The sequence below is a fragment of the Stegostoma tigrinum genome, chromosome 33 (assembly GCF_030684315.1).
Source record: "Stegostoma tigrinum isolate sSteTig4 chromosome 33, sSteTig4.hap1, whole genome shotgun sequence".
Taxonomy (NCBI): Eukaryota; Metazoa; Chordata; class Chondrichthyes; order Orectolobiformes; family Stegostomatidae; genus Stegostoma; species Stegostoma tigrinum.
The window spans coordinates 284,081-311,635 of record NC_081386.1 but is presented as its reverse complement, the minus strand read 5'-3'; the positions used below and the strand labels follow the sequence as shown (position 1 = coordinate 311,635).

Sequence of the window (27,555 nt, the reverse complement as noted above, 5' to 3'; positions counted from 1 at the left end):
GAAATTGGAAGAGGGAGGGTTAATACAGGACTGAAGGTGTTATATCTGAATGCACACAGTATAAGAAATAAGGTAAATGAGCTTGTGGTGCAGATCGAAACTGGCAGGAATGACTTGGCAGGCATCAGGGAGATATGGTTGCAAGAGAATCAGGATTGGGAACTGAATATCCGACAATATACATTCTATCGAAAAGATAGGCAGGTGGGCAGTGAGGGTGGGGTTGCCTTATTAATGAGAAATAAAGTTAAATTCATAAGAAGAAACAAAGTAGTGTCAGATTGTGCAGAATCAACATGAGTAGAATTGATGAACCGCAAAGGTAAAAAAGACCATATTTGGGGTTGTGTACAGGCCTCCAAACAGTAGTCAGGAGCTGGGGCGCAAGATGCACCAGGGGATAGAAAAGGTTTGTAAGAAAGGCAAAGTCACAGTGATCATGGGGGATTTCAATATGCAGGTGGACTGGGAAAATCATGTTGGTAGTGGATTGTAAGAAAAGGAGTTTGTGGAACATCTACAAGATGGCTTTTTGGAGCAGCTCGTGGTGGAGCCCACAAGGGAACAGGCAATATTGGATGTGGTGTTGAGCTATGAGGCAGACTTGTTAAGGGAGTTTAAGATAAAGGAACTCTCAGGAGGCAATGATCATAAGATGATAGAATTTACTCTGTAATTTGAGAGGGAGAAGATAGAATCAGAGGTAACAGTATTACAGCTGAATAAAGGTGACTGCAGAGGTATGAGGGAGGAACTGGGCAGAATTGACTGGAAGAGGAGCCTAGCAAAAGCAAAAGAGAAAGAAAATATTGTGGCAAAGGGCAGTGGGAAACCAGATGACTTGGAAGCTTACAAAGACCACAGAGGATGGTCACAGAAATTTGACGGTGCATACATGTGGATCAATGGTCGGCACAACATCGTGGGCTGAAGGGCCTGTTCTGTGCTGTACTGTTCTATGTTCTATGTTCTAGGACGACAAAAAATGAAATAAGGAGGGAAAAGATTTAATATGAGGGTAAGCGAGCCAGTAATATAAATGAATGACGGTAAGAGTTTCTTTCAGTAAACAAAGGAAAAAGACAGACAAAAGTGAGCATTGGACCACTGGAAATGACGGTGGAGAGATGGTAGTGGGGAACAAGGAAATGGCTGAGGAACTGAATAATTATTTTGCATCAGTCTTCACGGTGGAAGACATGAGTAATATCCCAAAAATTCAAGAGAGTTAGGCGGCAGAGCTGAGTATGGTGGCTATCACCAAGGAAGTAAAACTGATTGGCCTGACTGTGGACAAATAACCTTGACCAGATAGACTACACCCCAGAGTTCTACAGGAGATAGCTGAAGAGATCGTGGAAGCGTTAGTGGTGATCCTACAGGAATCACTAGAGTCAGGGATGGTTCCAGAGGACCAGAAAGTTGCTAACGTGACACCCCTGTTTAAAAAGGTCATAAGGCAAAAGATGGAAAATTACAGGCTGATTAGCCTAACCTCAGTCGTTAGTAAGATTTTGGAATCCATTGTAAAGAATGAGATTGTTGAATATTTGGAAGTGTATAGTAAAATGGGACAAAGTCAGTATGGTTTCATCAAGGAGAGGTCATGCCTGACAAACCTGCTAGATTCTTTGAGGAAGCAATGAGCAGGGTAGCAATGAGCGTAGGAGGCCTTTGGTAAGGTGCCACACAGGAGGCTGCCATGTAAGATAAGGGCCCATGGTGTTAGAGGCAAGTTGCTAGCATGGATAGGAGATTGGCTGTCTGGCAGAAAGCAGAGGTCTTTCTTAGGCTAGCACAATTGGTGTTCTGCAAGGGTCAGTATTGGGATCACAAATTTTCACTTTGTACGTTAATGATTTAGATGAAGGAACTGTGGGCATTCTGGCTAAGTTTCAGATGATACAAAGATAGACAGAGATTCAGGTAGTATTAGGGAGGTGGGAGGCTGCAGCAGGATTTGGACAGGTTAGGAGAATGGGCAAAGAAGTGGCAGATGGAGTACAACGTGGGAAAGTGTGAGTTCATGCACTTTGGTAAGAAGAATAAAAACATGGATTATTTCTAAATGGGGAGAAAATTCAGAAGTCTGAAATGCAAAGGAGTTCTAGTCCAAGATTCTCTCAAGGTGAACTTGCAGTTTGAGTCAGTAGTCAGGAAGACAAATGCAATGGTGGCATTTATTTTGAGAGGGCTTGAATATAAAAGCAGGGATGTACTACTGAGGCTTTATAAGGCTCTGGTCAGGCCACATTTGGGGTATTGCATGCAGGGTGGCTCATACCTGTTGTCTGTAAACATAGAGAGTTTTCCATACCCTACTTCTGAAATTTCTAAAATGCAGGAATCTATGAATAATTCAAGATTCAACAGGAGGCAGTCAGTCAGCCATTTTAGATGGCTGGTCCATCACAGAATCCTATAATACAGTTCACCGGTTTCAAACATTCTAAGAAAAGGGCCCTTGTCAAATTGTTTACTAAACTCGACTGCATTTACTTTGGTGAGCAGGAATATAAGCAGCAGTGCACTTATATGACAGCAAGTAAACCAAGTCACAGTGAGAAATTTTTAGCAGCTTGAGCTGCAGGAAAGTGAGTCTTGACTCAAGATTACATCATTGACAGTACTAAAGATGGCAGGTGGCTCAATGAAATCCAGTATGAGTGGGGATATAAAATTCCAAGTATTTGACAGTATCCAGTGCCAATGGAATCTGTGCCAAAAATGTGGCGCGAAGAGCTGGCCCGTTCAAGTAGACCAGGAGTATTTCACAACTGGAAAGTAGTCCTTCTGATCAATGATGAAGCAAGGAGAAGTACTTTCAAAAGAGTCCTGCATGCAAAACCAAGTCTATCATCGACCAAGACATTGCAAAATTACACATATTTTAACAGAGCCAGTAAATGAGAGAGGGGTATCAAACAACTCAATGAGTCTCAGTAGGAACAACATCAGCAGAAATACAGTCTGAATGAATGACTGACAACACTACTGCTAAACAAGTTTCTTACAATCAATAGCTGGATGGGAGACGTCCCAGGGATACCATCAATAGCCAGAATGAGATAGTAAAATTACTGGCTAACATTAAGTGGAATATTCATCCAAAATGCTGACTTGTTTGGATGACCTTCCAGAAAGATTAAAGCCTGAGGAATATGTCCTTTATTTCAAAGGATAGAAACAGGTCCTATGGATGTCAGTGATGACGAAGATTGAAAAAGCTTAGAATGAATTTTCTCAGAATAGAGAAAGTCAGGACTTGATCAAACTGATGCTAACAAAGAGATGAGAAAATTTGATGGAACTGGTACAGGAAACCTGTTTCATCTATCACTGAACCAGTCTCATTGAATTAAAAGGATGAACAAAACACTGAGAGTACAAAAGAACAGAATAGATTTTGCTCAAATGTTTTTTTTTAATATGATCGGTACTGGCTGTACCAGCATTTATTGTCTCACACTGATTGCAACTTGATAAGGTACTGGTGATCAACATTCTTAAACTACTGCAGTCCATGTGGTTTGGGGCACAGTGCTGATAGGAAATGAGTTCCTGCAATTTGACTGAGCGGCATTGAAGGCACGGTGATTATTTCCAAGTCGAGATTGCGATTGCCATGGAGTGCGGTTATTGCAGAGGGTGGTGTTCGCATTCATCTGTTGCCCATGCCATTCTAGATGGAAGTGGTTATGGATTTAAAAGGTACTGCCTGAGGAGCCTTTGTCAATTTCTGCTGTGCATCCTGTAGACTCTACTACATCAGTGTCAGTAGAGGAGGGAGTGAATATTTGTGGATATAGAACATAGAAAAGTACAGCACAGTACAGGCCCTTCGGCCCATGATGTTGTGCTGTGGAATAATCCTAATCCAAAAATAAAATAACCTAACCTACATTCCCCTCAATTCACTGCTGTCCATATGCATGTCCAGCAGTCGCTTAAATGGCACTAATGACTCCACTTCCATGACTACCACTGGTAAACTATTCCATGCGCTCACAACTGTCTGGATGAAGAACTTCCCTCTGACATCTCCTCTATACCTTCCTCCTAACACCTTAAAACTATGACCCCTCGTGGCAGTCAATCCTGCCCTGGGGAAAAGTCTCTGGCTATCGACTCTATCCATGCCTCTCATTACCTTGTACACCTCGATCAGGTCACCTCTAGTCCAAGCTCAGTCAACCTCTCCTCGTAAGACAAACCCTCCAGTCCAGGCAGCATCCTGGTAAACCTCCTTTGCACTCTCTCCAAAGCCTCCACATCTTTCCTATAATAGGGTGACCAGAACTGGACACAATATTCCAAGTGTGGTCTCACCAAGGTTTTGTAGAGCTGCAGCATAACCTCGCGGCTCTTAAACTCAATCCCCCTGTTAACGAAAGCCAAAACACCATATGCTTTCTTAACAAACTTATCCACCTAGGTGGCAACTTTGAGGGAGCTATGCACTTGAACACTAAGATCCCACTGTTCCTCCACACTGCCGAAAATCCTGCCTTTAATCCTATATTCAGCATTTAAGTTCGACCTTCCAAAATGCATCACTTCGCATTTATCCAGGTTGAACTCCATCTGCCATTTCTCAGCCCAGCTCTGCATTGTGTCAATGTCTCGCTGAAGCCTGCAATAGCCCTTGATACTATCAATGGCACCTCCAACCTTTGTGTCATCAGCAAACATACTAACCCAGCCCTCAACCTCCTCATCCAAGTCATTTATAAAAACTACAAAGAGCAGAGGCCCAAGAACAGAGCCCTGTGGGACACCACTCAGCACTGACCTCCAGGGCATCTACAACCACTCTCTGATATGGTGCCCTTCAAGTGGGCAGCTTCATCATGGCTGGTGTGGAGCTTCTTCAGTGTTGTTGGAGAAAACCCATCCAAGCAGGTAGAGAGTACTGCATCACACTCCTGACTTGTGCCTTGTAGATTGAGTCAGGAGTTCTGCAAAAGAGTTGAAGGAAATGCTATTAGGAAGGATATTGAAAGACGTTGATACAGAAACTGGAGGATGGACAAACCAAAATATGATTCAGCATATACGTTCATTTCAGTTTGGAAGAACTTAGTTTATTTTCTCTCTGGGTTACAGCTGAGGTACACGATGAGGCAGTTTGTTTTTCAAAGGAAGTGCTGCAATTTACTGATCAATGTTCAACTCAAATGATGTATATGAATTTATATATTGATTTCTTATATCATTAATCAAAGATGCATTTTCTGCTCAATGCAGAGTGAATGGAAAAGAAATGTGAAATGGGATTTACTTCCGGTGTTTGGCACCTCTCAATGTGTTCTCAATACCTGTTTCAATGAGTCCATGTTTCCGGCTTCTAAGCACTCAATAAGGATTAGTGCAATTTGCTAACATGATGAGATAGTGTAAAGACAAAACAAATGTGCTTGATGACAGGAAGATAAAGTGGTTGATTAGGGTTCATGCCTTTATTAAATAAGCTTGAAGAGCAGGGAGGATATTCTGTGAACTGTGTAAAATGGTGGTTAGTCATGTCAAAAGTATTGTGTAAAGTCCTGGACATCCACATTACAGGAGAAATGTGACAGCAGAGAAACGGGTGCAAACATTTATAGGGCTGAGCTGAAGACTATTAGTTATGATGGGAGATTGGACAGACTTCCTTAGAGATAAGGTGACGGAGAAGAGAAGGCAGGAGGTCATGGTTGAGATGAGCAAAATTATGAGGGCTGTAGATAGGGATCGATGAGCAGAGGCATAGATTTAAGATAGTGCCCAGGAAGTTTAGAGGGCATGTGAGGGAAAATGTTTTCACTCAGAGGGTTGTGGGAATCAGGAACTTACTGTCAGCAAGGGTGGTAGAGGCGGAAACCCTCATAGCATTGAAGAAGTATTTAGATGTATACCTGTGATACTGAGGTTATGACCCTGTGCAGGGAATTAGGATCAGAATACTTGGATGGTTATTTCTGACTGATGCAGTCTTGCTGGGCTGAAGAACCTTTTACCATGCTGTAAACCTGTGTGAAGTTATGAGAAATCTTCCTTTTGAAGCCTTTCTTCCTCAGCTTTCTCCTGTCACTGACTCTTCCACCTCATTTTGATATGGTCTTTTTGACAAATACATCGACATTCTGCATGTGGGAGGGATGTTTGAAAAGTGAAGAGACCTGTTGCCTCTCCAGCTGTTAACAAGATAAGTTCCAAACACGAGTGGACCAACATGTGTGAAAAAAAGTGTCCTTTCTCCAAGTATTGTGCTGGGAGTATTTGATGTCTTTTGCTGGACATTGAGTGAACAAACCTTCTGGACCCGACACATATTGAAACTTTAATTTGCAGGCATTGTTTGTTAAGGATATATGTTCTCTGTAATACAGCTCTTCTTTACATCCTCTCAAAGTTAGTGTGTTAATTACAATTAACACCCTATATATGACTATAAACAATTACAGAGGTGTAGAGGTCTGGGATAATACTGGCTCAACCATAATATTAATTGGGCTCACAGCATTTTGTACTTTGATAGCCAGTTCAGAGCCTTTTCTTGTCGTTGTTATTTATTTCAATGAGTCCATGTTTCAGACATCTACTCAGAGAGTATTAATGCAGCTTGTTAACATGATGAGATAGGGTAAACGCAGGAAGAAAGATACTGATGACCGGCAAGTCCAGAATCAGAGGGTCACTGTCTAAGGATGTGGGCTTTAGGGTTGAGATGTGGAGAAATAACTTAACCTAGAGACTAATGAGCCTGTGTGGTTCTCTACCATAAGAAAGTGTTTAGGGTAAAAACATTGAATATGTTCAAGAAAGAGTTAGATGCAGTTCTCAGGACCAAAGTGTTCAAATGGAGGAAATGGGAATGGGGGAATGAGATGCATTATCAGCCATGATCATATTGAATGGTTCAGCAGGTTTGAAAGGCTGAATCGCCTCCTCCTGCTCCTATTTTCTATGATTCCTTAATTTCTTTACTTCACAATACCTGATCCCAGGAAGCACACTGGCTGATGTCTTTTCAGATTCCTCCAATGTACATTTGTCACTCCATAACATCAAATCTAGGAACAGGAGTAGGCCATTCAACCCGTCTAGCCTGCTGTGTCATTTGATATGATCCTTGGTAATTTCATCTTGGTCTCAACTCCATTTTCCTGCCTACTCTCCATAAACCTTCAGTCCTTCACTAGCTAAAAATCCTGTATCTCCTCCTCAAATGGATTCAATGTCCCAGCATCCACTGCACTCAGCAGTCATGAATTCTACAGATCAATAACCTTTCGAGGGAGGTAACTCAACTTCCTCTCTTTCTACAAATTTGTTCCCCTTGTTCTAAACTAGACTTTTCAATCCACAAAGTGCAACATCCTGAAGTAAGCAAAGCAGTACTGTTCAACATCCTTCAGGTACAGTCTCTCTAACACATGTAGAATTGTGATAAGGTCTCCTGCACGCTTGTATATTTCTGTATCTTTTTCTCTTGGTGTCACTCTATCTCTGCCACATTTTTCTCGATCTCTGACTGTCTGTCAGTATCTGTCTCCCTCTCTTTTTTTTCTGTCTCTCCCTCTCTCTGTCTTACTACCCTCATTCCTCTCTGTCACTTTCTGTCAGTCTGTCTTGCTGTTTTCCTTTCTCTCACATTGTCAGACTCTCTCTCTCTCTGTCTTTGTCCCTCTTTCTGTCAATCTGTCTTTTTGCTCTTTCTCTCTGTCTTTGCCAGTATCCCTCTCTGTCTATCTCAGCCTATCAGTCTCACCCCTCTTGCACCCCCACCCCCAAGCCCTCTTTCTCTGTTAATCCCTCTCTGTCTTTCGTGGATTCAAGTCCAGTTAATCCTCCAGTTGGCCATCACCATCGTCGCAGAGTTGAATCTCACTGACACTACCTCACATGTCCACAACACCCAAACACTCCCTTGACTCTGAGCAACCGTGAATGAGTTTCCAATTGTGACCAACTTTCTGTCAATCTCTCTCACCTGCTGCTCCTGAGATTTGTGGCCTGGGAATCAGGCCGTGTGGAACTGAGCAAGATGGGAAACATGAACTTCTCAGAAACTTGCGGCTATTCTAAATATAAAAATTAGAGTAAACCAGATAATGACTTAAATTGTCTAGATAGGCTCATTTGTGAATATGAACCTGCGGTGACCCTCCCCTAGTGGAGGAAGATTCAGGAGCTAGAACTGTAGAGCACATTACAGGCACTTCGGCCCACGATGTTGTGCTGAACTTTTACCCTAAACCTAAGGTCAATCTAACTTCCACCCCTACTTTATATTATCATCCATATGCCTATCTAATAGCCGCTTGAATGCCCCGAATGAGGCTGACTCCACTGCCCTCTCCAGCAATGCATTCCACACTCCTACCACTCTCTGAGTAAAGAACCTACCTCTGATGATTCCCCTATATCTACCTCCACCCTAGGAATAAGTCTCTGGCTGTCCACTCTATCTATACCTCTGATCATTTTGCACACCTTTAATGAGGTCATATCTAAAATGTTGTGATCTCTGTACCTGAGGGAGGATATTCTGGTGATGGAGAGTGCTCAAAAAAGACTAATTTCAAGAATGGCATGTCTCACATGCCAGGATTGTATTGACTGGAGTTTAGAAGAATGAGTGTGGATCTCATAGAAATGTAAAGAATTGTAACAGGAGTAAACAGGTTAGATGTTTGAAGGATGTTCCCAATAATATGGCAGCCAAAAGTAGGGATCATTGTTTAAAGATAAGGGGTAAATCTTTTAGGACTAAGAGGAGAAATTTCTGCACCCAGACAGGAGTGAGTCTGTCGAATTCACTGTCACAGAAGGTGGAAGAGGACAAAACATGATGAGTTTTCAAGAAAGAGAAGCATGCAGCTCTTGAATCTAAAGGGATCAAGGGATTGTGAGGGAGAATGGGATCATGGTACAAAGCTCATGATCAGCCACGTCCAATTTTAATGATATTGCAGGCTCAGGGGATGAAATACTGATACTTTCTCCACTCTTCTTTGCTTCTATAGTTTAAAAGTCAAAACAAATACATTTTTTCATGAGGGGAACGGAGAAGAGAGTCACGATGTGGCGACAGTGTGTGGTAACAATTAAAACTTTCTGATATAAATTGGGTGAACACAGCATCATGATGGATGATAAAATGTGAGGCTGGATGAACACAGCAGGCCAAGCAGCATCTCAGGAGCACAAAAGCTGACGTTTCGGGCCTAGACCCTTCATCAGAGAGGGGGATGGGGGGAGGGAACTGGAATAAATAGGGAGAGAGGGGGAGGCGGACCGAAGATGGAGAGCAAAGAAGATAGGTGGAGAGGGTGTAGGTGGGGAGGTAGGGAGGGGATAGGTCAGTCCAGGGAAGACGGACAGGTCAAGGAGGTGGGATGAGGTTAGTAGGTAGCTGGGGGTGCGGCTGGGGGTGGGAGGAAGGGATGGGTGAGAGGAAGAACCGGTTAGGGAGGCAGAGACAGGTTGGACTGGTTTTGGGATGCAGTGGGTGGGGGGGAAGAGCTGGGCTGGTTGTGTGGTGCAGTGGGGGGAGGGGATGAACTGGGCTGGTTTAGGGATGCAGTGGGGGAAGGGGAGATTTTGAAACTGGTGAAGTCCACATTGATACCATATGGCTGCAGGGTTCCCAGGCGGAATATGAGTTGCTGTTCCTGCAACCTTCGGGTGGCATCATTGTGGCAGTGCAGGAGGCAAAATCTCCCCTTCCCCCACTGCATCCCTAAACCAGCCCAGTTCATCCCCTCCCCCCACTGCACCACACAACCAGCCCAGCTCTTCCCCCCCACCCACTGCATCCCAAAACCAGTCCAACCTGTCTCTGCCTCCCTAACCGGTTCTTCCTCTCACCCATCCCTTCCTCCCACCCCCAGCCGCACCCCCAGCTACCTACTAACCTCATCCCACCTCCTTGACCTGTCCGTCTTCCCTGGACTGACCTATCCCCTCCCTACCTCCCCACCTACACCCTCTCCACCTATCTTCTTTGCTCTCCATCTTCGGTCCGCCTCCCCCTCTCTCCCTATTTATTCCAGTTCCCTCCCCCCATCCCCCTCTCTGATGAAGGGTCTAGGCCCGAAACGTCAGCTTTTGTGCTCCTGAGATGCTGCTTGGCCTGCTGTGTTCATCCAGCCTCACATTTTATTATCTTGGAGTCTCCAGCATCTGCAGTTCCCATTATCATGATGGATGATACTTGCCAATAGAATGGGAGTGACAGTATGGAGGAAGAGGACAGTGTTGATGGATATGGACACTGTCCATTGTGATGGGAGTATTTGTGTCATGAAGGTGGATGGTGTTGATGGACATGGATACTGGCCAATGGAATGAGAATGATGGGAGCGCAGAGTGATGGGACATATTGGACAAACTAGTGTCACATTGAGGTTTGAGGCTAGATTTATGATGGACATGGAAATTGATCAATGTGATGGGAAAGACGGTGTGGAGGTTGGACAGACTGTTTATGGACATGGAAATTGGCCAATGGCATGAGTGTTGATGTGGTGTGAGGGAAGAGGGTGATGATTGACATAGATACAGGCCAATGGGATGAGAATGATGTTGGGGAGGGTAGAAGAGCGACGATAGACATGGGGGTGGAACCACAGTGTGGAATGAGGACAGATTTATATGGACATAGAGATTGGTTAATGTGATCAAAGCTATGTGTGCAAGGCAAGGTGATGGATTAATGGGATGGCATTGATGATGGGAGGTTAAGGTGCCAATAGACACTCGGACTGGCAGCAGGGTTAGGAATGAATGTGCAGAGGGAGGACACAGTGACTGTGGTCATGCAGCCTGATGAATTAGATGGGAGTGATGGTGAGTCAAAAGTGTCTGTGATGATGGAGTACTAGTCAATAGGATATTAATGATGTTGCAGAGTTTGGACCGAAAAATTATTTACATAGACTCTGGCCATTAGGATGAGAGTGACGATGTAAGGATGGGAAGAATGGTTATAATGGTGTGGTGACTGGGCAAATCAGTGAGAATGAATGATGGGTTGTGACGAAAGAGTGATGATAGATATGGGGACTTGCATATGTTCATCACCGTGCTAGCCAATGGAAAGGTCCCAGAGGACTGGTGAGTAGCTAATCTTGTTCCTCTGTTTAAGAAGGGAAAGAGGGGTAATCCAGAAAGTTGTAGATGGGCGAATCTCACATCAGTGATTGGGAAGCTTTTACAGAGAATTCTAAGGGACAGGATTTACATGCATTTGGAAAACCATGGCCTAATTAGGGACAGTCAACATGGCTTACTGCAGGGCAGTCATCTCTTTCTAATGTGATTGAATGTTTCGAGGAGGTGACAATGGTGATCAATGAGGGTAGAGCAGTGATGTTGTTTATTTTGATTTTAGTAAGGCTTTCAACAAGGTCCCTCAATGTAAACAGAAGATTAAGATGCATGGGATCCATAGTCACTTGGATCCAGAATTGGCTTTCCCAAAGAAGACAGATGGTAGTGGTGGAAGGGTGTTTTTCAGGCTGGAGGTCCATGACCAGTGGAATTCTGCAGGCATCCTTACTAGGACCTCCTCTATTTGTGATATATGTATAAATGACTTGGATGAAAATGTAGATGGGTGCATTAGTAAGTTTGCAGATGATACAAATATTGTTGGAGTTTTACGTAGTTGAGAAGGCTTCCAAAGGGTACAGCAGGACATAGGTCACTTCCAGATATGGGTGGAGAAATAGCAGATGGAGTTTAATCTGGATAAGTGTGAGCTAGTGCACTTTGGAAGATGAAATCATAAAGAAAAGTACACAGTTAATAGCAGGACCCTGAACAGCATTGATTTACAAAGGGATCTTGGATCCAAGAGCTCCCTGTAAGTTGCTATGCAAGAAGATAAGCTGGTAAAGAAAATGTATGGTGTGCTTGCTTTTATCGGACCGGGAATTAAGTACGAGAGTCAATGTCTTGTTGCAACTTTATAAAACTCTGGTAAGGCCACACTTAGAATATTGCAGTCCATTCTGGTTTCTAAATTCTATGAAGGATAAGGAGGTATTGGAGAGCGTGGAGAAAAGGTTTACCAAGATGTTACCTGGATTTGAGGATTTAAGGTGTAAGAAGAGGTGAGAAAAACTTGGGTTGTTTTCTCTGAAGTGATGAAGGCTGAGGGGAGACTTGATAGAAATTATGAAATGCATAGATAGTGTTGACAGCCAGAATCTATTTGCCAGAGTTGAAATATCAAATACTAGGGGGCAAGCATTTAAGGTGAGAGTGGGAAAGTCCAAAGGATTCCTGAGAGGCAAACCTTTACACAGAAAGTTGAAATAATCTGGAACACATGCCGAGGTGGTGGTGGAGGAAGATACGATGGGCTCGTTTATGGGATGTTTAGATTAACACATGACGCAGACCAAGGGAAGGCAGAAAGAATTAGTTTAATTTGGCATCATTTTTGGCTCACGGGCTGAAGGCCTGTTCCTGTGCTGTACAGTTGTATGTTCTTTGTTTTCTGTTCTAAGTGGGACGGGAGTAATGGTGGATTGGGAGGATATAGTGCTTCTGGAGATGAGTCAATAGGATTTTAGTGATAGTGGATTCTCAGAGCAATGGAAGACACAGTGACTGGCATTGGGTTGGGAGTGACGATGTTGTGTGGGTGTTCATTGGGTTGGGAAGAATAATGACAGAGATGAAAACTGGATATTGGGATGATAATGTTGTAAGCGTTTGTGTGTGAGAGACAGTGATGATGTACATGGAGACTCTTCAGTGAGTTGAGATTGATGTGGGGTAGAATAGGAGAAGAAAGATGGACATGGAAACTGGATATTGGGATGCCAGTGATGTTATGAATAAGGGAGTGCAATGATAGTTTTAGGGATTGTTCAATAGAATATGAGAAGTAGTTTGGAGGAATTGTGGTGATGGACAGGGAGGCTTGCAAAAGGGATACAAGTGACGATGTGGTGTGGGTGTTCAGAGCAATGATGGACAAGAAGACTCACCAATGGGATAGGAGTTATGCTGTGGTGTGGGGATTCAAAATGATACTGGATGTGGTGACTGGCCAATAGAATATGAGTGATGGTGAGGTAGTGTGGTAGGACAAAGTGATGTTGACGTTTCGGGTCAGGACCCTTCTTCATTTCTGACCTGACCTGAAACGTCAACTTTCCTGATTCTGTGATGCTGCTTAGCCTATTGTGTTCCTCCAGCTCCAGTGTTGTCTTTCACTCCAGCATCTGCAATTCTTGCAATCTCAGGACAAAGTGATGAATGGGACTGAAACTGGATTTAGGACTGCTGGTTCAGGATTCTTTTTAGGTTAACGTGCAGGCTCAGTTTACAGACTCCATGCTCATCATCATGCCCCAAACATCAGGCAACTACTCGCATCACACTGGTCAATCTCAATGCCCATTATGTCTCATACAACAGACTTGCAACTTTCACATCTACGTCGATCAGTTGCCATGCCCATCATCACTGTTACCACATTCAGCAACATATCTTAGGTAATCCCACGCATTGGCCAGTGTCCATGTCCGTCATTATTCCCTCTGGACCCACAGCATTACTATCCATTCTCCACTTCCAACATAATTCTATCCAGGGTTCTGTAAGTGTCAATGAGGTCCCCTATTGTATATCCACACTCAATCCAGTTCTGCCCAGAATCCTCGACCGCTCCTCGCATGACAAGCCAGGACCATTCTTATAAATCTTCTCTGGTGCCCTCCTGGGCCAGCATGTCCTTCATTTTATGCGGGGCCCAAAGCTAATCACAAAGTGCAGAATGCTTTCTGACCAAAGGCTTCTGAAAAGGAAGGACTGCAGGAAAAGGAATAATCAGCCAATTGTAAATAAGGAAATAAAGAATGGTATCAAATTGAAAACTAACGCAAAGGTCATTGGGAAACGAGGGAATTGGGAAATCTTCTAAGGTCAACCGAAAGCCACAAAGAAAACCGATTGAGAAAGGTCAAATGAATTATGAGAGTAAACCAAGTCAGAATATAAAAACAGATAGCAAAAGTTTTGACAAATATATAAAACGAGGAAGAGTGACTAAGGTAAACGTTCATCCTTTAGAAGATGAGTAGGAGGATTTAGTAACAGAAAATAAGGTAGCCGAGATATTGAACAGATATTTTGTGTCGTTCTTCACAGTAATAGACACAAATTGGGTGGCACGGTGGTTCAGTGGTTAGCACTGCAGCCTCACAGCGCCAGGGACCCAGGTTCAATTCCAGCCTCGGGTAACTGTCTGTGTGGAGTTTGCACATTCTCCCTGTGTTTGTGTGGGTTTCCTCCAGGTGCTCCGGTTTCCTCCCACTGTCCAAAGATGTGCAGGCTGGGTGGAACGGCCATGCTAAATTGTCCATAGTGTTCAGGGGTGTGTGGGCTATAGGGGGACAGGGATGGGCCTGGGTGGCATGCTCCAAGCGGCAGTGTGGACTTGTTGGGCCGAAGGGCCTGTTCCCACAATGTAGGGAATCTAATCTAATCTTGAAAAAAATAGCATGCTAATAATTGATGACAAGGAGACTATGACATGTGAGGACCTAGAAATGATTACTGCCACTAAAGCTGAAGTATCGGGTGAGATAATAGGGATAAAGGCAGCCAAGTCTCGTGGCCCTGATGGAATGCATTCTAGGGTGCTCAAAGAGATGGTGGGGTAAAAAGCAATGTGCTCGTGGTAATTTACCAAAATTCACTGGACTGTGGGGTGGTTCAAACAGATTGGAAAACAGCAAACGTGACACCATTGCTTAAAAAAAGGAGGTAGACAAAAAGTGGGTAACTATAGGCCCTTTAGCTGAACTCCTCTAGTGGGGAAATTGTTTAAATGTACAGTCAAGGAAGAAATAACAAGACATCTGGATAGAGATTGTCCCATTGGGCAGATGCAGCATGTGTTCATGAAAGGCTTTACCCGTTTTAACTAATTTACTGGAATTTTTGAGGACATTGTGAGCTCAGTAGACAATGGGGACAATGCTTGAAATCAGAAGCTTTTGGAGCCCTACTCCTTTGTCAGCTAACCTGGCGTTGTTTGAATTATGACTTTGACCCATGATGGAATGGATAGTGAGAGTGATGATGGACATGGTGATTGGCTCACGCTGGCTGAGAGATGGTGGAGCAGGAGCGGAGAATGATGATGGACATGAACACTGGCGTGAAATAAGTAGCGTGAGAGGGCAAAGTGATAGAACATAGAACAGTACAGCAAAGGAACGGGTCCTACAGCCCAAGCTGTTTTGCCGAATACGATGCCAAATTAAACCAATCACTTCTTCCTGCCCTTCATCCATATCCCTTCATTCCTTGCATACTCATGTACTTATCTGAATGTCCCCTAATCACCCCCGATGCATCTGCCTTCACCATAACCCTTGAATGTGCCATCCAGACTCCTATCACTGTGTAAAAAACGTACCCCTCACATCATCTTTGAATTTACTCCCTTGTACCTTTAAATGCATGCCCCTCTAATATTAGAGATTTCAGCTCTGGGGAAAAGTTTCCGATTGTCAAGCCTATACATGCATCTCATAATTTTATAGACTTCTTCAAAGTCTCACCTCAGCCTCCATCACTGCAGAGTAAATAAACCAAGCTTTTCTAGCCTCTTCTTAAAACTCATACCCTCTAATTCAGGCAGCATCCTGGCAAACTTTTCCAAAGCCTCCACACTGTTCCTGTAATGTGGTGACCAGAATTGAATGTAATATTCTCAGGTGGCCTAACCGAAGTCTTATAAAGCTGCAACATGACGTCCTGATTCTTATAGTCAGTTTCCCAAACAATAAAAGCAAGCATGCCGTAAGCCTTCTTTACCACCCTATCTACTTGGATGGATAATTTCAGGGAGCTTTCTACTTGAACCCCAAGATTCCTCTGTGCACCAGATTCCTGCCATTAATTGCATACTTCTCCTCAACGTGTGGTCTCCCAAACTGCAGCACCTCACAGTCAGATTGAACTCCCTCAGCCATTTCTCTGCCCATATCTGCAACTGATCAAGGCCCCGCTATATCCTGTGTTAACCTTCTGCACAATCCATTTCTCCACCAACCTTAGTACCATCTGCAAACTTACCAACCCTCCCATCGACATTTTCATCGAAGTTATCTGTATGGATCACAAACAGCAGAGGTCACAGTATGGATCTCTGCAATGGACATGGTTACTGGACAATTTGGTGGGAGTTAAGCAGTCAGGAGGAGAGACTGCTGATTGATACGGCCAACGGAATGGCCCATTCAGCGAAAGCTAACCTCCAATTTAATTTCACACCCTCCCCTCCAATTGGCATGTCGCAAAGGTATTACTACAGTTATTACGGATCAGACTCTAAATTGTACATCTGAAACTTTGCTCAGAATTTGACACAGATGTTTCATTTGGAATTATCCTTGTATTATTTGTTAGAATTGATAAAAATTTAAAAGTAGCTAAATGCAAGCCAGACCCATCCTCCAAGGACTTTTAGTATCCATCTTGCTTGTTACAACAAACAGATAACTCCCATGTTGACTCCTTTCTACTCGAACTGTGTACTTTACAGTCATTGGTTGTAACTTTCTGGAGGACATGCAACATCCTCACCAGCGACAGACAATCCAACGACAGGTTTGACCTGATATTCCTTTCTCTGTGGAAATGTGTGCTTCCTGTTTGTTTCTTGTTGTCTTGGAGACCCTTCTGACTGGAGAGAGCAGAGTGAAAAGGTTTTCAGAGATGGTAGGAACTGCAGATGCTGGAGAATATGAGATAACAAGGTGTAGAGCTGGATGAACACAGAAATTTGTGAAGAAGGGTCTAGGCCCGAAACGTCAGCCTTCCTGCTCCTCTGATGCTGCTTGGCCTGCTGTGTTCATCCAGCTCCATCCATCTCCTTGTCGCTAGTCTAGATGAGGAATCTAACCGCTCCGATGCCATCCTCCTCCTTAACTATCTGAACCGTCTGAGTTATGTTGTCTCTCCCAAGAAAGTCTTGATTGCACAATGCCAAGTAAAGTTCATAGGTTTCATCCTGTCGGCTGATTCACGCTCCCTTGAACAGAGCCGTATTACTCCTGTTGTCAACTTCCCAGTCCAACAGACCGCAAAGCAGATTCACCAGTGGCTGGGTATGGTCAACTTCTGTTGACAATGGATCCCTAATGCGACTGTCCTTGTTGAGATATTGACCCCTTTCACTTCCTACGAAGGGACCTTCAAACTCCCCTCAGAAGCAAAACAGGCCTTTGATGAACTCAAGCAAGCCTTGTGACAAGCTCCAGCTTTGGGAAGACCCCTTTATGACAGACTTTCCAACTTTACTGCACTATTCTGGATGACTGTGCCTCCTCAGTTCTCACCCAACTACATGGGGAGAAAGATAACAAAGCGTGGAGATGGATGAACACAGCAGGTCAAGCAGCATCTCAGGAGCACAAAAGCTGACGATTCAGGCCTAGACCCTTCATCAGAGAGGGGGATGGGGAGAGGGTTCTGAAATAAATAGGGAGAGAGGGGGAGGCGGACCGAAGATGGAGAGAAAAGAAGGTAGGTGGAGAGGAGAGTATAGGTAGGGAGGTAGGGAGGGGATAGGTCAGTACAGGTCAAGGAGGTGGGATGAGGTTAGTAGGTAGGAATTGAAGGTGGGGCTTGAGGTGGGAGGAGGGGATAGGTGAGAGGAAGAACAGGTTAGGGAGGCGGGGACAAGCTGGGCTGGTTTTGGGATGCAGTGGTGGGAGGGGAGATTTTGAAGCTTGTGGAGTCCACATTGATACCATTGGGCTGCAGGGTTCCCAAGCGGAATATGAGTTGCTGTTCCTGAAACCTTCAGGTGGCATTGTTGTGGCACTGCAGGAGGCCCATGTCGTATAAGGAATAGGCGGGGGAATTGAAATGGTTCGCGACTGGGAGATGCAGTTGTTTACTGCGAACCGAGCGGAGGGGTTCTGCAAAGCGGTCCCCACGCCTCCGCTTGGTTTCCCCAATGTAGAGGTAGCCACACCGGGTACAATGGATACAATATACCACATTGGCAGATGTGCAGGTGAACATCTACTTAATATAGAAAGTCATCTTGGGGCCTGGGATAGGGGTGAGGGAGGAGGTGTGGGGGCAAGTGTAGCACTTCCTGCGGTTGCAGGGGAAGGTGCCGGGTGTGGTGGGTATGGAGGGGAGTGTGGAGCAGACAAGGGAGTCACGGAGAGAGTGGTCTCTCCGGAAGGCAGACAAGGGTGGGGTTGGAAAAATGTCTTGGGTGGTGGGGTCGGATTGTAGATGGCGGAAGTGCCGGAGGATGATGCGTTGTATCCAGAGGTTGGTGGGGTGGTATGTGAGAATGATGGGGATCCTCTTTGGGTGGTTGTGGCGGGGGCGGGTTGTGGGAATGTGTAGCGGGAAATGCGGGAGACACGGTCAAGGGTGTTCTCGACCACTGCGGGGGGGAAGTTGCGGTCCTTGAAGAACGTGCACATCTGGGATGTGCAGGAGTAGAATGCCTAATCATGGGAGCAGATGTGGAGGAGGCGGAGGAATTGGGAATAGAGGATGGAATTTGTGCAGGAGGGTGGGTGGGAGGAGGCATATTCTAGGTAGCTGTGGGAGTCGGTGGGCTTGAAATGGACATCAGTTTCTAGCGGGTTACCTGAGATGGAGACTGAGAGGTCCAGGAAGGTGAAGGATGCGTTGGAGATGGCCCAGGTGAACTTGAGGTTGGGGTGGAAGGTGTTGGTGAAGTGGATGAGCTGTTCGAGCTTCTCTGGGGAGCAAGAGGCGGTGCCGATACAGTCATCAATGTAACGGAGGAAGAGGTGTGGTTTGGGGCCTGTGTAGGTGTGGAAGAAGGACAGTTCCACGTAACCTACAAAGAGGCAGGCATTGCTTGGGCCCATGCGGGTACCCATGGCCACCCCCTTTGTCTGTAGGAAGTGGGAGGAATTGAAAGAGTTGCTGTTGAGGGTCAGGACGAGTTCAGCTAGGCAGATGAGGGTGTTGGTGGAGGGGGGCTGGTCGGGTCTGCGAGACAGGAAGAAGCGGAGAGCCTTAAGGCCATCTGCATGAGGAATGCAGGTGTATAGGGACTGGACGTCCATGGTGAAAATGAGGTGTTGGGGGCCAGGGAATTGGAAATTCTGGAGGAGATGGAGGGCGAGGGTGGTGTCACGGACGTAGGTGGGGAGTTCCTGGACCAAAGGGGAGAAAATGGAGTCCAGATAGGTGGAGATGAGTTCGGTGGCCGAACTCGTCCTCATCCTTAACAAATTCTCTTTCAATTCCTCCAACTTCCTACAGACAAAGGGGGTGGCCATGGGTACCCGCATTGGACCGAGCAAAAGAGAAGTTGTTGATGGTGAGGACTTTACCCCACAGTGGTCGAGAACGCCCTTGACCGTGTCTCCCGCATTTCCGGCAACACATCCCTCACACCCCGCCCCCGCCACAACCGCCCCAAAAGAATCCCCCTCGTTCTCACATACCACCCACCAACCTCCGGATACAACGCATCATCCTCCGACACTTCCGCCATCTACAATCCGACACCACCACCCAAGACACTTTTCCATCCCTACCCTTGTCTGCCTTCCGGAGAGACCACTCTGTCCGTGACTCCCCTGTCCGCTCCACACTCCCCTCCAGCCCCACCACACCCAGCACCTTAACCTGCAACCACAGGAAATGCTACACTTGCCCCCACACCTCCTCCCTCACCCCCATCCCAGGGCTCAAGATGACTTTCCATATTAAGCAGATGTTCACCTGCACATCTGCCAATGTGGTATACTGTATTCATTGTACCCAGTGTGGCTTCCTCTACATCGGGGAAACCAAGCGGAGGCATGGGGACTGCTTTGCAGAACACCTCCGCTCGGTTCGCAACAAACAACAACACCTCCCAGTCGCGAACCATTTTAACTCACCCTCCCATTCCTTAGACGACATGTCCATCATTGGCCTCCTGCAATGCCACAATGATGCCACCCGAAGGTTGCAGGAACAGCAATTCATATTCTGCTTGGGAACCCTGCAGCCCAATGGTATCAATGTGGACTTCACAAGCTTCAAAATCTCCCCTTCCCCCAGTGCATCCCCAAACCAGCCCAGCTCGTCCCCTCCCCCCAGTGCCTCCCAAAACCAGCCCAGCTTGTCCCCGCCTCCCTAACCTGTTCTTCCTCTCACCTATCCCCTCCTCCCACCTCAAGCCGCACCTCCATTTCTTACCTACTGACCTCATCCCACCTCCTTGACCTGTCTGTCTTCCCTGGACTGACCTATCCCCTCTCTACCTCCCCACCTATACTCTCCTCTCCACCTATCTTCTTTTCTCTCCATCATTGGTCCGCCTCCCCCTCTCTCCCTATTTATTCCAGAACCCTCTCCCCATCCCCCTCTCTCATGAAGGGGCTCAGCCCGAAACATCAGCTTTTGTGCTTCTGAGATGCTGCTTTGCTTGCTGTGTTCATCCAGCTTCACACTTTGTTATCTTACATGGAGATAAACACCATCCTGTTGCCTATTTCTCTACTAAACCTGATGCTGTTGCCTTGGGGCACCCCCGTTGTACTCAAATCCTTACCGCTTTTTGTCTCAGCTTATGATCCGCAGAGAACCTCACCCTCCAGCAGGACATTGTTGTCTACAGCTCTCATGCAGTAGTCACCCTGTTAGGGCAACTGCAAACCCAACATTTGACTGCTGCCCGCCAAAACTGCTATGAAACTTACCTCCTCAACAACCCCCGGCTGACTTTTAAGTATGCATCCCGCCGATTTCCTTGCACATCCCCTGTCGTTTTTGTCCACCGCAGATGATGATTGTTTCCTCCTCATTAATGAGGACATCCACGTTCACCCAGACCTTTCTGATACCCCTATACCGGACCCAGACATCGATATGTTTACTGATGGTAGTTCCTCTCTTGACCATACAGGTAATCGCCTCTCGGTCTACGCAATAGTTGATTACCATGGCTCCGTCCTGGAATCAGCTTCTTTTGAGACTCCCTTTTCTGCCCAAGAGGCTGAACGTTTTGCCCTGATCTGTGCCTGCGTCCTCAGGATAGGTCTTCCCGTAAACATTTACACTGATTCCCGCTATGCCTTCGGTGTTGTCTATGATTTTGGTCAGATCTGGAAGAATAGAGGATTTTTGACCTCTTCAGGTACCCTCATTTCTCATTGCCAGCTTGTTTCAGACCTTTTAACCATGCTCCTGCTCCCAAGTTAGGTTTCTATTATCAAATGTGCTGCCTATGCCACTGGCCAATCCCCTGTTGACATTGGTAACCGTGCTGCCAATAAGGCTGCAAAAGATGCCTCTCGCAGCTGTCTTATGATTGTGCCTAAAATGATGAGCCAGACTGTAAGGTCTGATAAGAGTGGGTCGACAAGCTAATGCCAACCATTAAAGCTGTTATTGCCTTACAGGGGAATGTCTCTGAATCTGAGAAGCTGCTATGGTCCAATGCCGGCTGTTATTGTAATCCTGTTACTAAACTCTGGACCACTCCAGCTGGTCAAATTTGTACGTCTAATGCTCTTGCTTCATGGGTCATTGACTGTTTGCATAGTGTTACTCATTGTGGTGCTCGCTTGGCTTCTGACCTCCTCTTGGCCACCTGGTGGTACCCTTGCTTCCAGCAGATGGCCCAAAGTGTCAGTGCTTGATGCCTCACTTGCCAGGAACATAATCCAGGCAAGGTGTGCCTTACCCGATTGGGCAGGCACCCCTTCCTGAAGGGCCCTTCCAGACCCTTGACTTTCAGAGCTTGACTTTACTGAGTTTCAAAAGTGTTAGCATTATAAGTATGTTCTGGTTATTGCTGATGTTTTTTTCTAAACGGATTGAGGTTTGTCCTACTTCTAATGCAACTGCCAAGGCTGTTGTAAATATTTTGCTCAAAGAAATTATTCCTTGTTTTAGTATTCCCTTTTGTCTGCCCTCTGACAATGGTCCTCACTTTATTGGGGATATTAATGGTGCAATACGCTCTCATTTTGGCATCCGCCGCCAGCTTCATTGTGTGTATCACCGTCAGGCTGCGGGGCTCGTACAGTGTTGTAACCAGACTTTGAAAACTAAACTTGCCAAATTGACTTCTGCGACTGATCTTTCCTGGGTTCAGTTGTTACCTCTAGTCTTATTCCACCTGCGTTTCTCTCCCGCAGGCAAAACTCGTTTATCCCCAGCCGAAATTGTTTATGGTCGAGATTTCCGCACACCCTGGAATGATGCCTCTTCCCCTATTCATTTTCACCACTGACTAAAGACATGTCCTCCTATATTCTTACTTTGACTAAAATTTTGCGAGGCCTTCACTCCCAGGTCCGTGCTGCTTATGAGAAGCTCCCCTCCCTCAACAATGTTCTGACTGTTGAGCCCATCTCCTTCGTTCTCATCAAGAATTGGATGCTGCGGCCTCCAACCTCGATGGGAAGGGCCCTTCCAGGTTCTGCTCACCACCCCTACTGCTGCTAAGGTCACCGGGCGCTCCGCCTGGGTTCACCTCCATCATTGCAAGGTCATCGGTCGAGCCCCTTCCAAGGGGGGAGATGGAGACAATGAGGAACTGGGGAAGGAAGCAGTTGGTAACAAACCAGACTCCTAAGATACAAGCAAAACTGCATGTTTTGAATAGTAATTCTTCTTTTGTTTTAGATATCCTAATCCTTGCTCCAGGACAACCAGAAGGAATCTCCCGGCCATTCTAGATACTCCTGCAAACACCAACAGCAGCCAAAGGCCAGAGAACAGAGCTGCTGGATTCAACTGAGTGATTGGAAACGATGGGCCCCGCAAAAGGATTAAAGACTGCTATTGGGCTTTCCATTGTCATGGCCGCCTTTACAGCATTAAGCCTAAAGGACAATTTGTTTTTAAAGACTCATATCCTTTTATATGGAAACCGCACTGTGTGTTACCCACTTGCCCTGTCAGTTACTTGTAGCCACCCCTGGGTGGACCCCCTTTGACTTATACACGACTGACACGACTAACGTCTCATGCATAGTCCAGACTGGTACATCCCGATGAAGTATTCATGGGAGATGTGTAGAGCTGATAAACTTAACAGGACACAGTCCCCCAATTGTATAGGAACTCAGGGAAAGAACGGCACAACATGTTCAAACCTGCTAAGTTACCCCCTTAGCTCTTCAGGACAAGGATGGGGGTGCACATATGCTCTAGTCCCCAGTGGTACTCCCTGTGTGCAGACGCAGTGCTCGCACCAACATTGCCAAGTGAACAAAGGCCTGTTTACGTGCACTTGCGATGAGCAAAGATGTCAACATAACTGCTGGTAGACAGCTTATTTGTGGCCAACGTAATGGGACACATGTTAGTTCAGACACCTGAATGTATCCAGGTGGGGTCAGGCGGAGACTCCAGCCAGCCGGAGAACTGGTGGTACAAACAATTCACGCAGGAAAATAATCAAGAGGTCAAATGCTATCAAGCTAAGAAATGATTTGTGTTCCTCCTTAATGGGATATACACAACAGCCACCCCGACCCTTCCAGTCCTCTTTGCAGTTGGTACTATTGGACCGCTTACTATCCCATGCCCCCAGCGAGGACATACCCGTAGGAAAGTAGTGGCCTGAGCCATTAGTGCACAATTCTGTGCAGACTGGAAGGACCCTGTCACACTGGGGTCCTCACTTGGCTACGGGTTCCTTGGATCCCTGTCTCTAGGGGGAGCAGCAGGAGTCAGTAGTGCCAAGAATAGGAACTACCTTATTTGTGGATTAACCATCCTGGGAAACCACACTGTGGCATGTCTGGAAGCTGTTAATAAGGAACTGGCAGAACTAAGGCTTTATGTGCAACAGACAAGGTATGCTGTGGATTATTTGTTGGCTCAACAAGTGGGAGTCTGTACTATAGTGGGAGACAAATGCATCACCCATGTTACGGACAAATCATATGACGTAACCCATGCCATTCAGTCTAATAGGTAGCAATTAGATGATTTCAAGCAAGATCCTAGTGAAGGAGATTGGAGTTTCAGCTCATGGTGCCACTGGCTGCTCAGTCTAGCGATATAGCTTGGCATTATTTTACTTTGTCTTTGTGTTGGTAATACTATCGTTAAATGTTAATGCTAAACTAATGAATTCTATTAGTGATATTGGTTCCTCTCAGAAAATGCTCCTCCTCCGCCTTAATGGTGTACCCACTGAGGATGAGGAGGACCAGTTGTCCATCCCTGACTCCTCCTTGGAGGCGGAGGACTATTGCAAGCTCTGGCGTCCATCCACTTGGACTGACCTAATCTATGCTCTCCCGCCCTATGGTAATGGTCACGGAATGACCAAACTGGGGAGATGAGAGTCTGAAACTTGGATACAGGCACAAGATGGCTTCTCGGTGCAAGTTAGCACAACAAAATGGCTTCTAGCCTGGGAACTGTGAATTCTGCTAGAGCTGCATAAAATGCAGTAATGATAAAGTAATGCAGTACTAACCATTCTAGCTGACCTTCGGTTGTAGATGTTGTGGCGCTGAATGGCGAGACAAAAAGTAACCTAAGCATTGTGACATAAGTTGTTTACCAGTTAATACTATTGGATTAGGTAACTGTCAATGAAGCAATATCATGTATTGATTGGTAATTGTTTGTACACACATGCGACCACACCATGTACCCTGCTATAAGAAAAGTATAAAAATGTCTTTGTATTAAACTGTGGTGTGCAGCTCCTCTGAGGAATACGGAAGTGCTCAACTTCTATGTTTCCGGATGATCTGCACCTGGCCGTATGAAGAAATATAGAGTAAAGTCTTAAAAAGCCAGACCAATTGCGAGTGCTCATTGACCGATAATGGAATCGAGAGACCCCACTGGGGGTCGAGATTTTCACACCCTGATATCTCAGAATGAAAAGGCTATTGGGATTTGTGATGATCAGAGTAGTTATTTATTCACAAACTATATCCAGAACAAGTGTGTGTGAATGTGAACAATAGATACTCGAAAGAGACCAGGTGGGGTCTATTTGACCAACCAGACCTGTTGTCCCTGTGGAAGAGCAATTCAATGAATCCTTCACTTCTCCCTGATAGTCCTGTCCATTACTTTCTGTCAATGATGTAACCAATTAAAACTTTGGTTAGACCGCACTTGGAATACTGCGTCCAGTTCTGGGCGCCCTATTATAGGAAAGATGTGGATGCTTTGGAGAGGGTTCAGAGGAGGTTTACCAGGATGCTGCCTGGACTGGAGGGCTTATCTTATGAAGAGAGGTTGACTGAGCTCGGTCTCTTTTCATTGGAGAAAAGGAGGAGGAGAGGAGACCTAATTGAGGTATACAAGATAATGAGAGGCATAGATAGAGTTGATAGCCAGAGACTATTTCCCAGGGCAGAAATGGCTAGCACGAGGGGTCATAGTTTTAAGCTGGTTGGTGGAAAGTATAGAGGGGATGTCAGAGGCAGGTTCTTTACGCAGAGAGTTGTGAGAGCATGGAATGCATTGCCAGCAGCAGTTGTGGAAGCAAGGTCATTGGGGTCATTTAAGAGACTGCTGGACATGTATATGGTCACAGAAATTTGAGGGTGCATACATGAGGATTAATGGTCGGCACAACATTGTGGGCTGAAGGGCCTGTTCTGTGCTGTACTGTTCTATGTTCTATGTTCTATGTTCAATTCTGCTTTGATTATTGAATTATTATCCCTATTGCTGGAAGACACCAATATCTATGTTTGTGCTCAGAAGTCCTGGTTTGTCCTTGTACTCAAATCACGCAGAACATTAACACACTGTGACTGCAAAATTAGGGAGATCCATAAAGAGCCAAGGGGATTGGCCATCAAGAGGAAGGACATATTGCTAAGGCTGTTTTAATGAGATCACATCAGTAATCCGGGGACCACTTTAATTGTCAGACTGACTGTACACAGTTTCTGCAAAGTCACATTTATGAAATGCAGGAATGTACAAATGAAAACAGCTAATGATGCTCTTCCTGAATACAATCACTGATAGTTTTCAAGATGAAAATCGATGGAGTCCATTAAACTGGCAGAACCATATAACCTGAGATTGCAGAATAACCCATTCAAGCAGTTCAAGGCTGCTCCAACATTTAACGTGATCGTTCCTGATCATCTGTCTCAACGCCATATTCTCACTTTCTCTCCATTCCTCTGGATATCTTGAATATCTAAAAATACAATCTCTCTCTTGAACATATTCAGTGACTTGGCCTCAACAACCTCCTGTAGTAGGAAGAGAATTTCAGAAGCTGACCAATGTCTGAGGGTGCAAAAATCTTTTTAAATCGCCAAGCCTATATCCTGAGACTGTGACCCCTGAATCTGAACTTCCCAACCAGGGAAAATATTCTCCTGGCATCTATAGTGTCCAGACCTGTTACAGTTGTACACATTTCAACCAGATCCCTTTGTGTTGTTCTGAATTCCAGTGAATACCCTAGATGAACCAAACTCTTCTCACGACCCAGCCTTGGCATTTTTGGCATCAATCTAGTGAACGTCTGGGGCAAACCTTTCCTTACTTAGATAGGGATAGCGAAACTGCAGACTTTCTACTTTGCACGAGCACAAACACAACTTACTTAACCTCAACTCATAACACAGTCCCTCCATACACACTACCAGCCTAGAGAATCTTCACCGCACTGTGTCCAACATCAGGCACTTTTCCTTGTATCAGGGACACAAAACTGTTCAACTGTGACCTCAGCAGTGATGTGAGGGTGAGTGCCTTTATCCCAGGGAGACACAGAAAGCTTAAGAAGAGTGTGGAGATTGGTGAATAATTTCATCCTGAACAGTATCTCAAGAGACGAGAAAGTAATTGTAAAAAGAGCATGCAGAGTGGATTGATGGTGCAATTTTCACACCATACCCAGAAGTGAGTGGTAGGATTAAAAGCAGTGTGTATAACACTAAAAGAAATTAGGAACAGGAGTAGAACATTCAGTCCTTCAAGCCTGCTATTCCATTCCAAAAGATCATGCCTTATTTGACATTCCTCAAATCCACTTCCCTGCTCTTTCCACAAAAAAGTCAATTCCCCTACTGATCAAGAACCTGTCTCAGCTTTAAATTTACACAATTAACTCTGAGTATATCTGTCCTGGGAGTCTTTAATTGGGACCGTTCAGAGGGACCTGTATTTCATAACTGACTCCGTGCTGACCCTGTGCTGGGAGTTTTTGATGTGGACAGTGTTGAGAGAGATTTTCTCTGCATCTCTCACCATTCTGTGCCTATTCTCAAAGTCGATGATGGGGACCGTGTCAAAGGCTGTTTTCTCTGTAATTAACCTGGTGTTTTATAAAAACCAAAAGAACTGTGGATGCTGTAAATCAGGAACAAAAACAAAAGTTGCTGGAAAAAACTCAGCAGGTCTGGTAGCATCTGTGAAGAATATATCAGAGTTAATGTTTTGGGTCCAGTGAGCCTTCCCCAGAACTGAGCTGTTGTATAAATTGTTCCAGTGTTGTATAAATTCTGGGAGTGATTACTGAGGAGAGTGTAGAGTAAGGCTTGCACTATATCAAACCCTGTTCACTCCCTGTACTTGGTGCTTTGA

The 27,555-nt window shown here is 45.4% G+C and overlaps 1 protein-coding gene across 1 annotated transcript in view; it reads left to right on the top strand.

The window, feature by feature from the left end:
• unc93b1 (unc-93 homolog B1, TLR signaling regulator) overlaps nt 1–24,085 on the top strand; it is a 54,933-nt gene extending 30,848 nt beyond the window's left edge. The window contains exon 12 of the mRNA XM_048563006.2: nt 22,648–24,085. Within this exon, the coding sequence (XP_048418963.2) occupies nt 22,648–22,656 (9 nt within the window). The 3' untranslated portion in view covers nt 22,657–24,085. The remainder of the gene's footprint in view (nt 1–22,647) is intronic.
• Nucleotides 24,086–27,555: the final 3,470 nt, after the last annotated feature.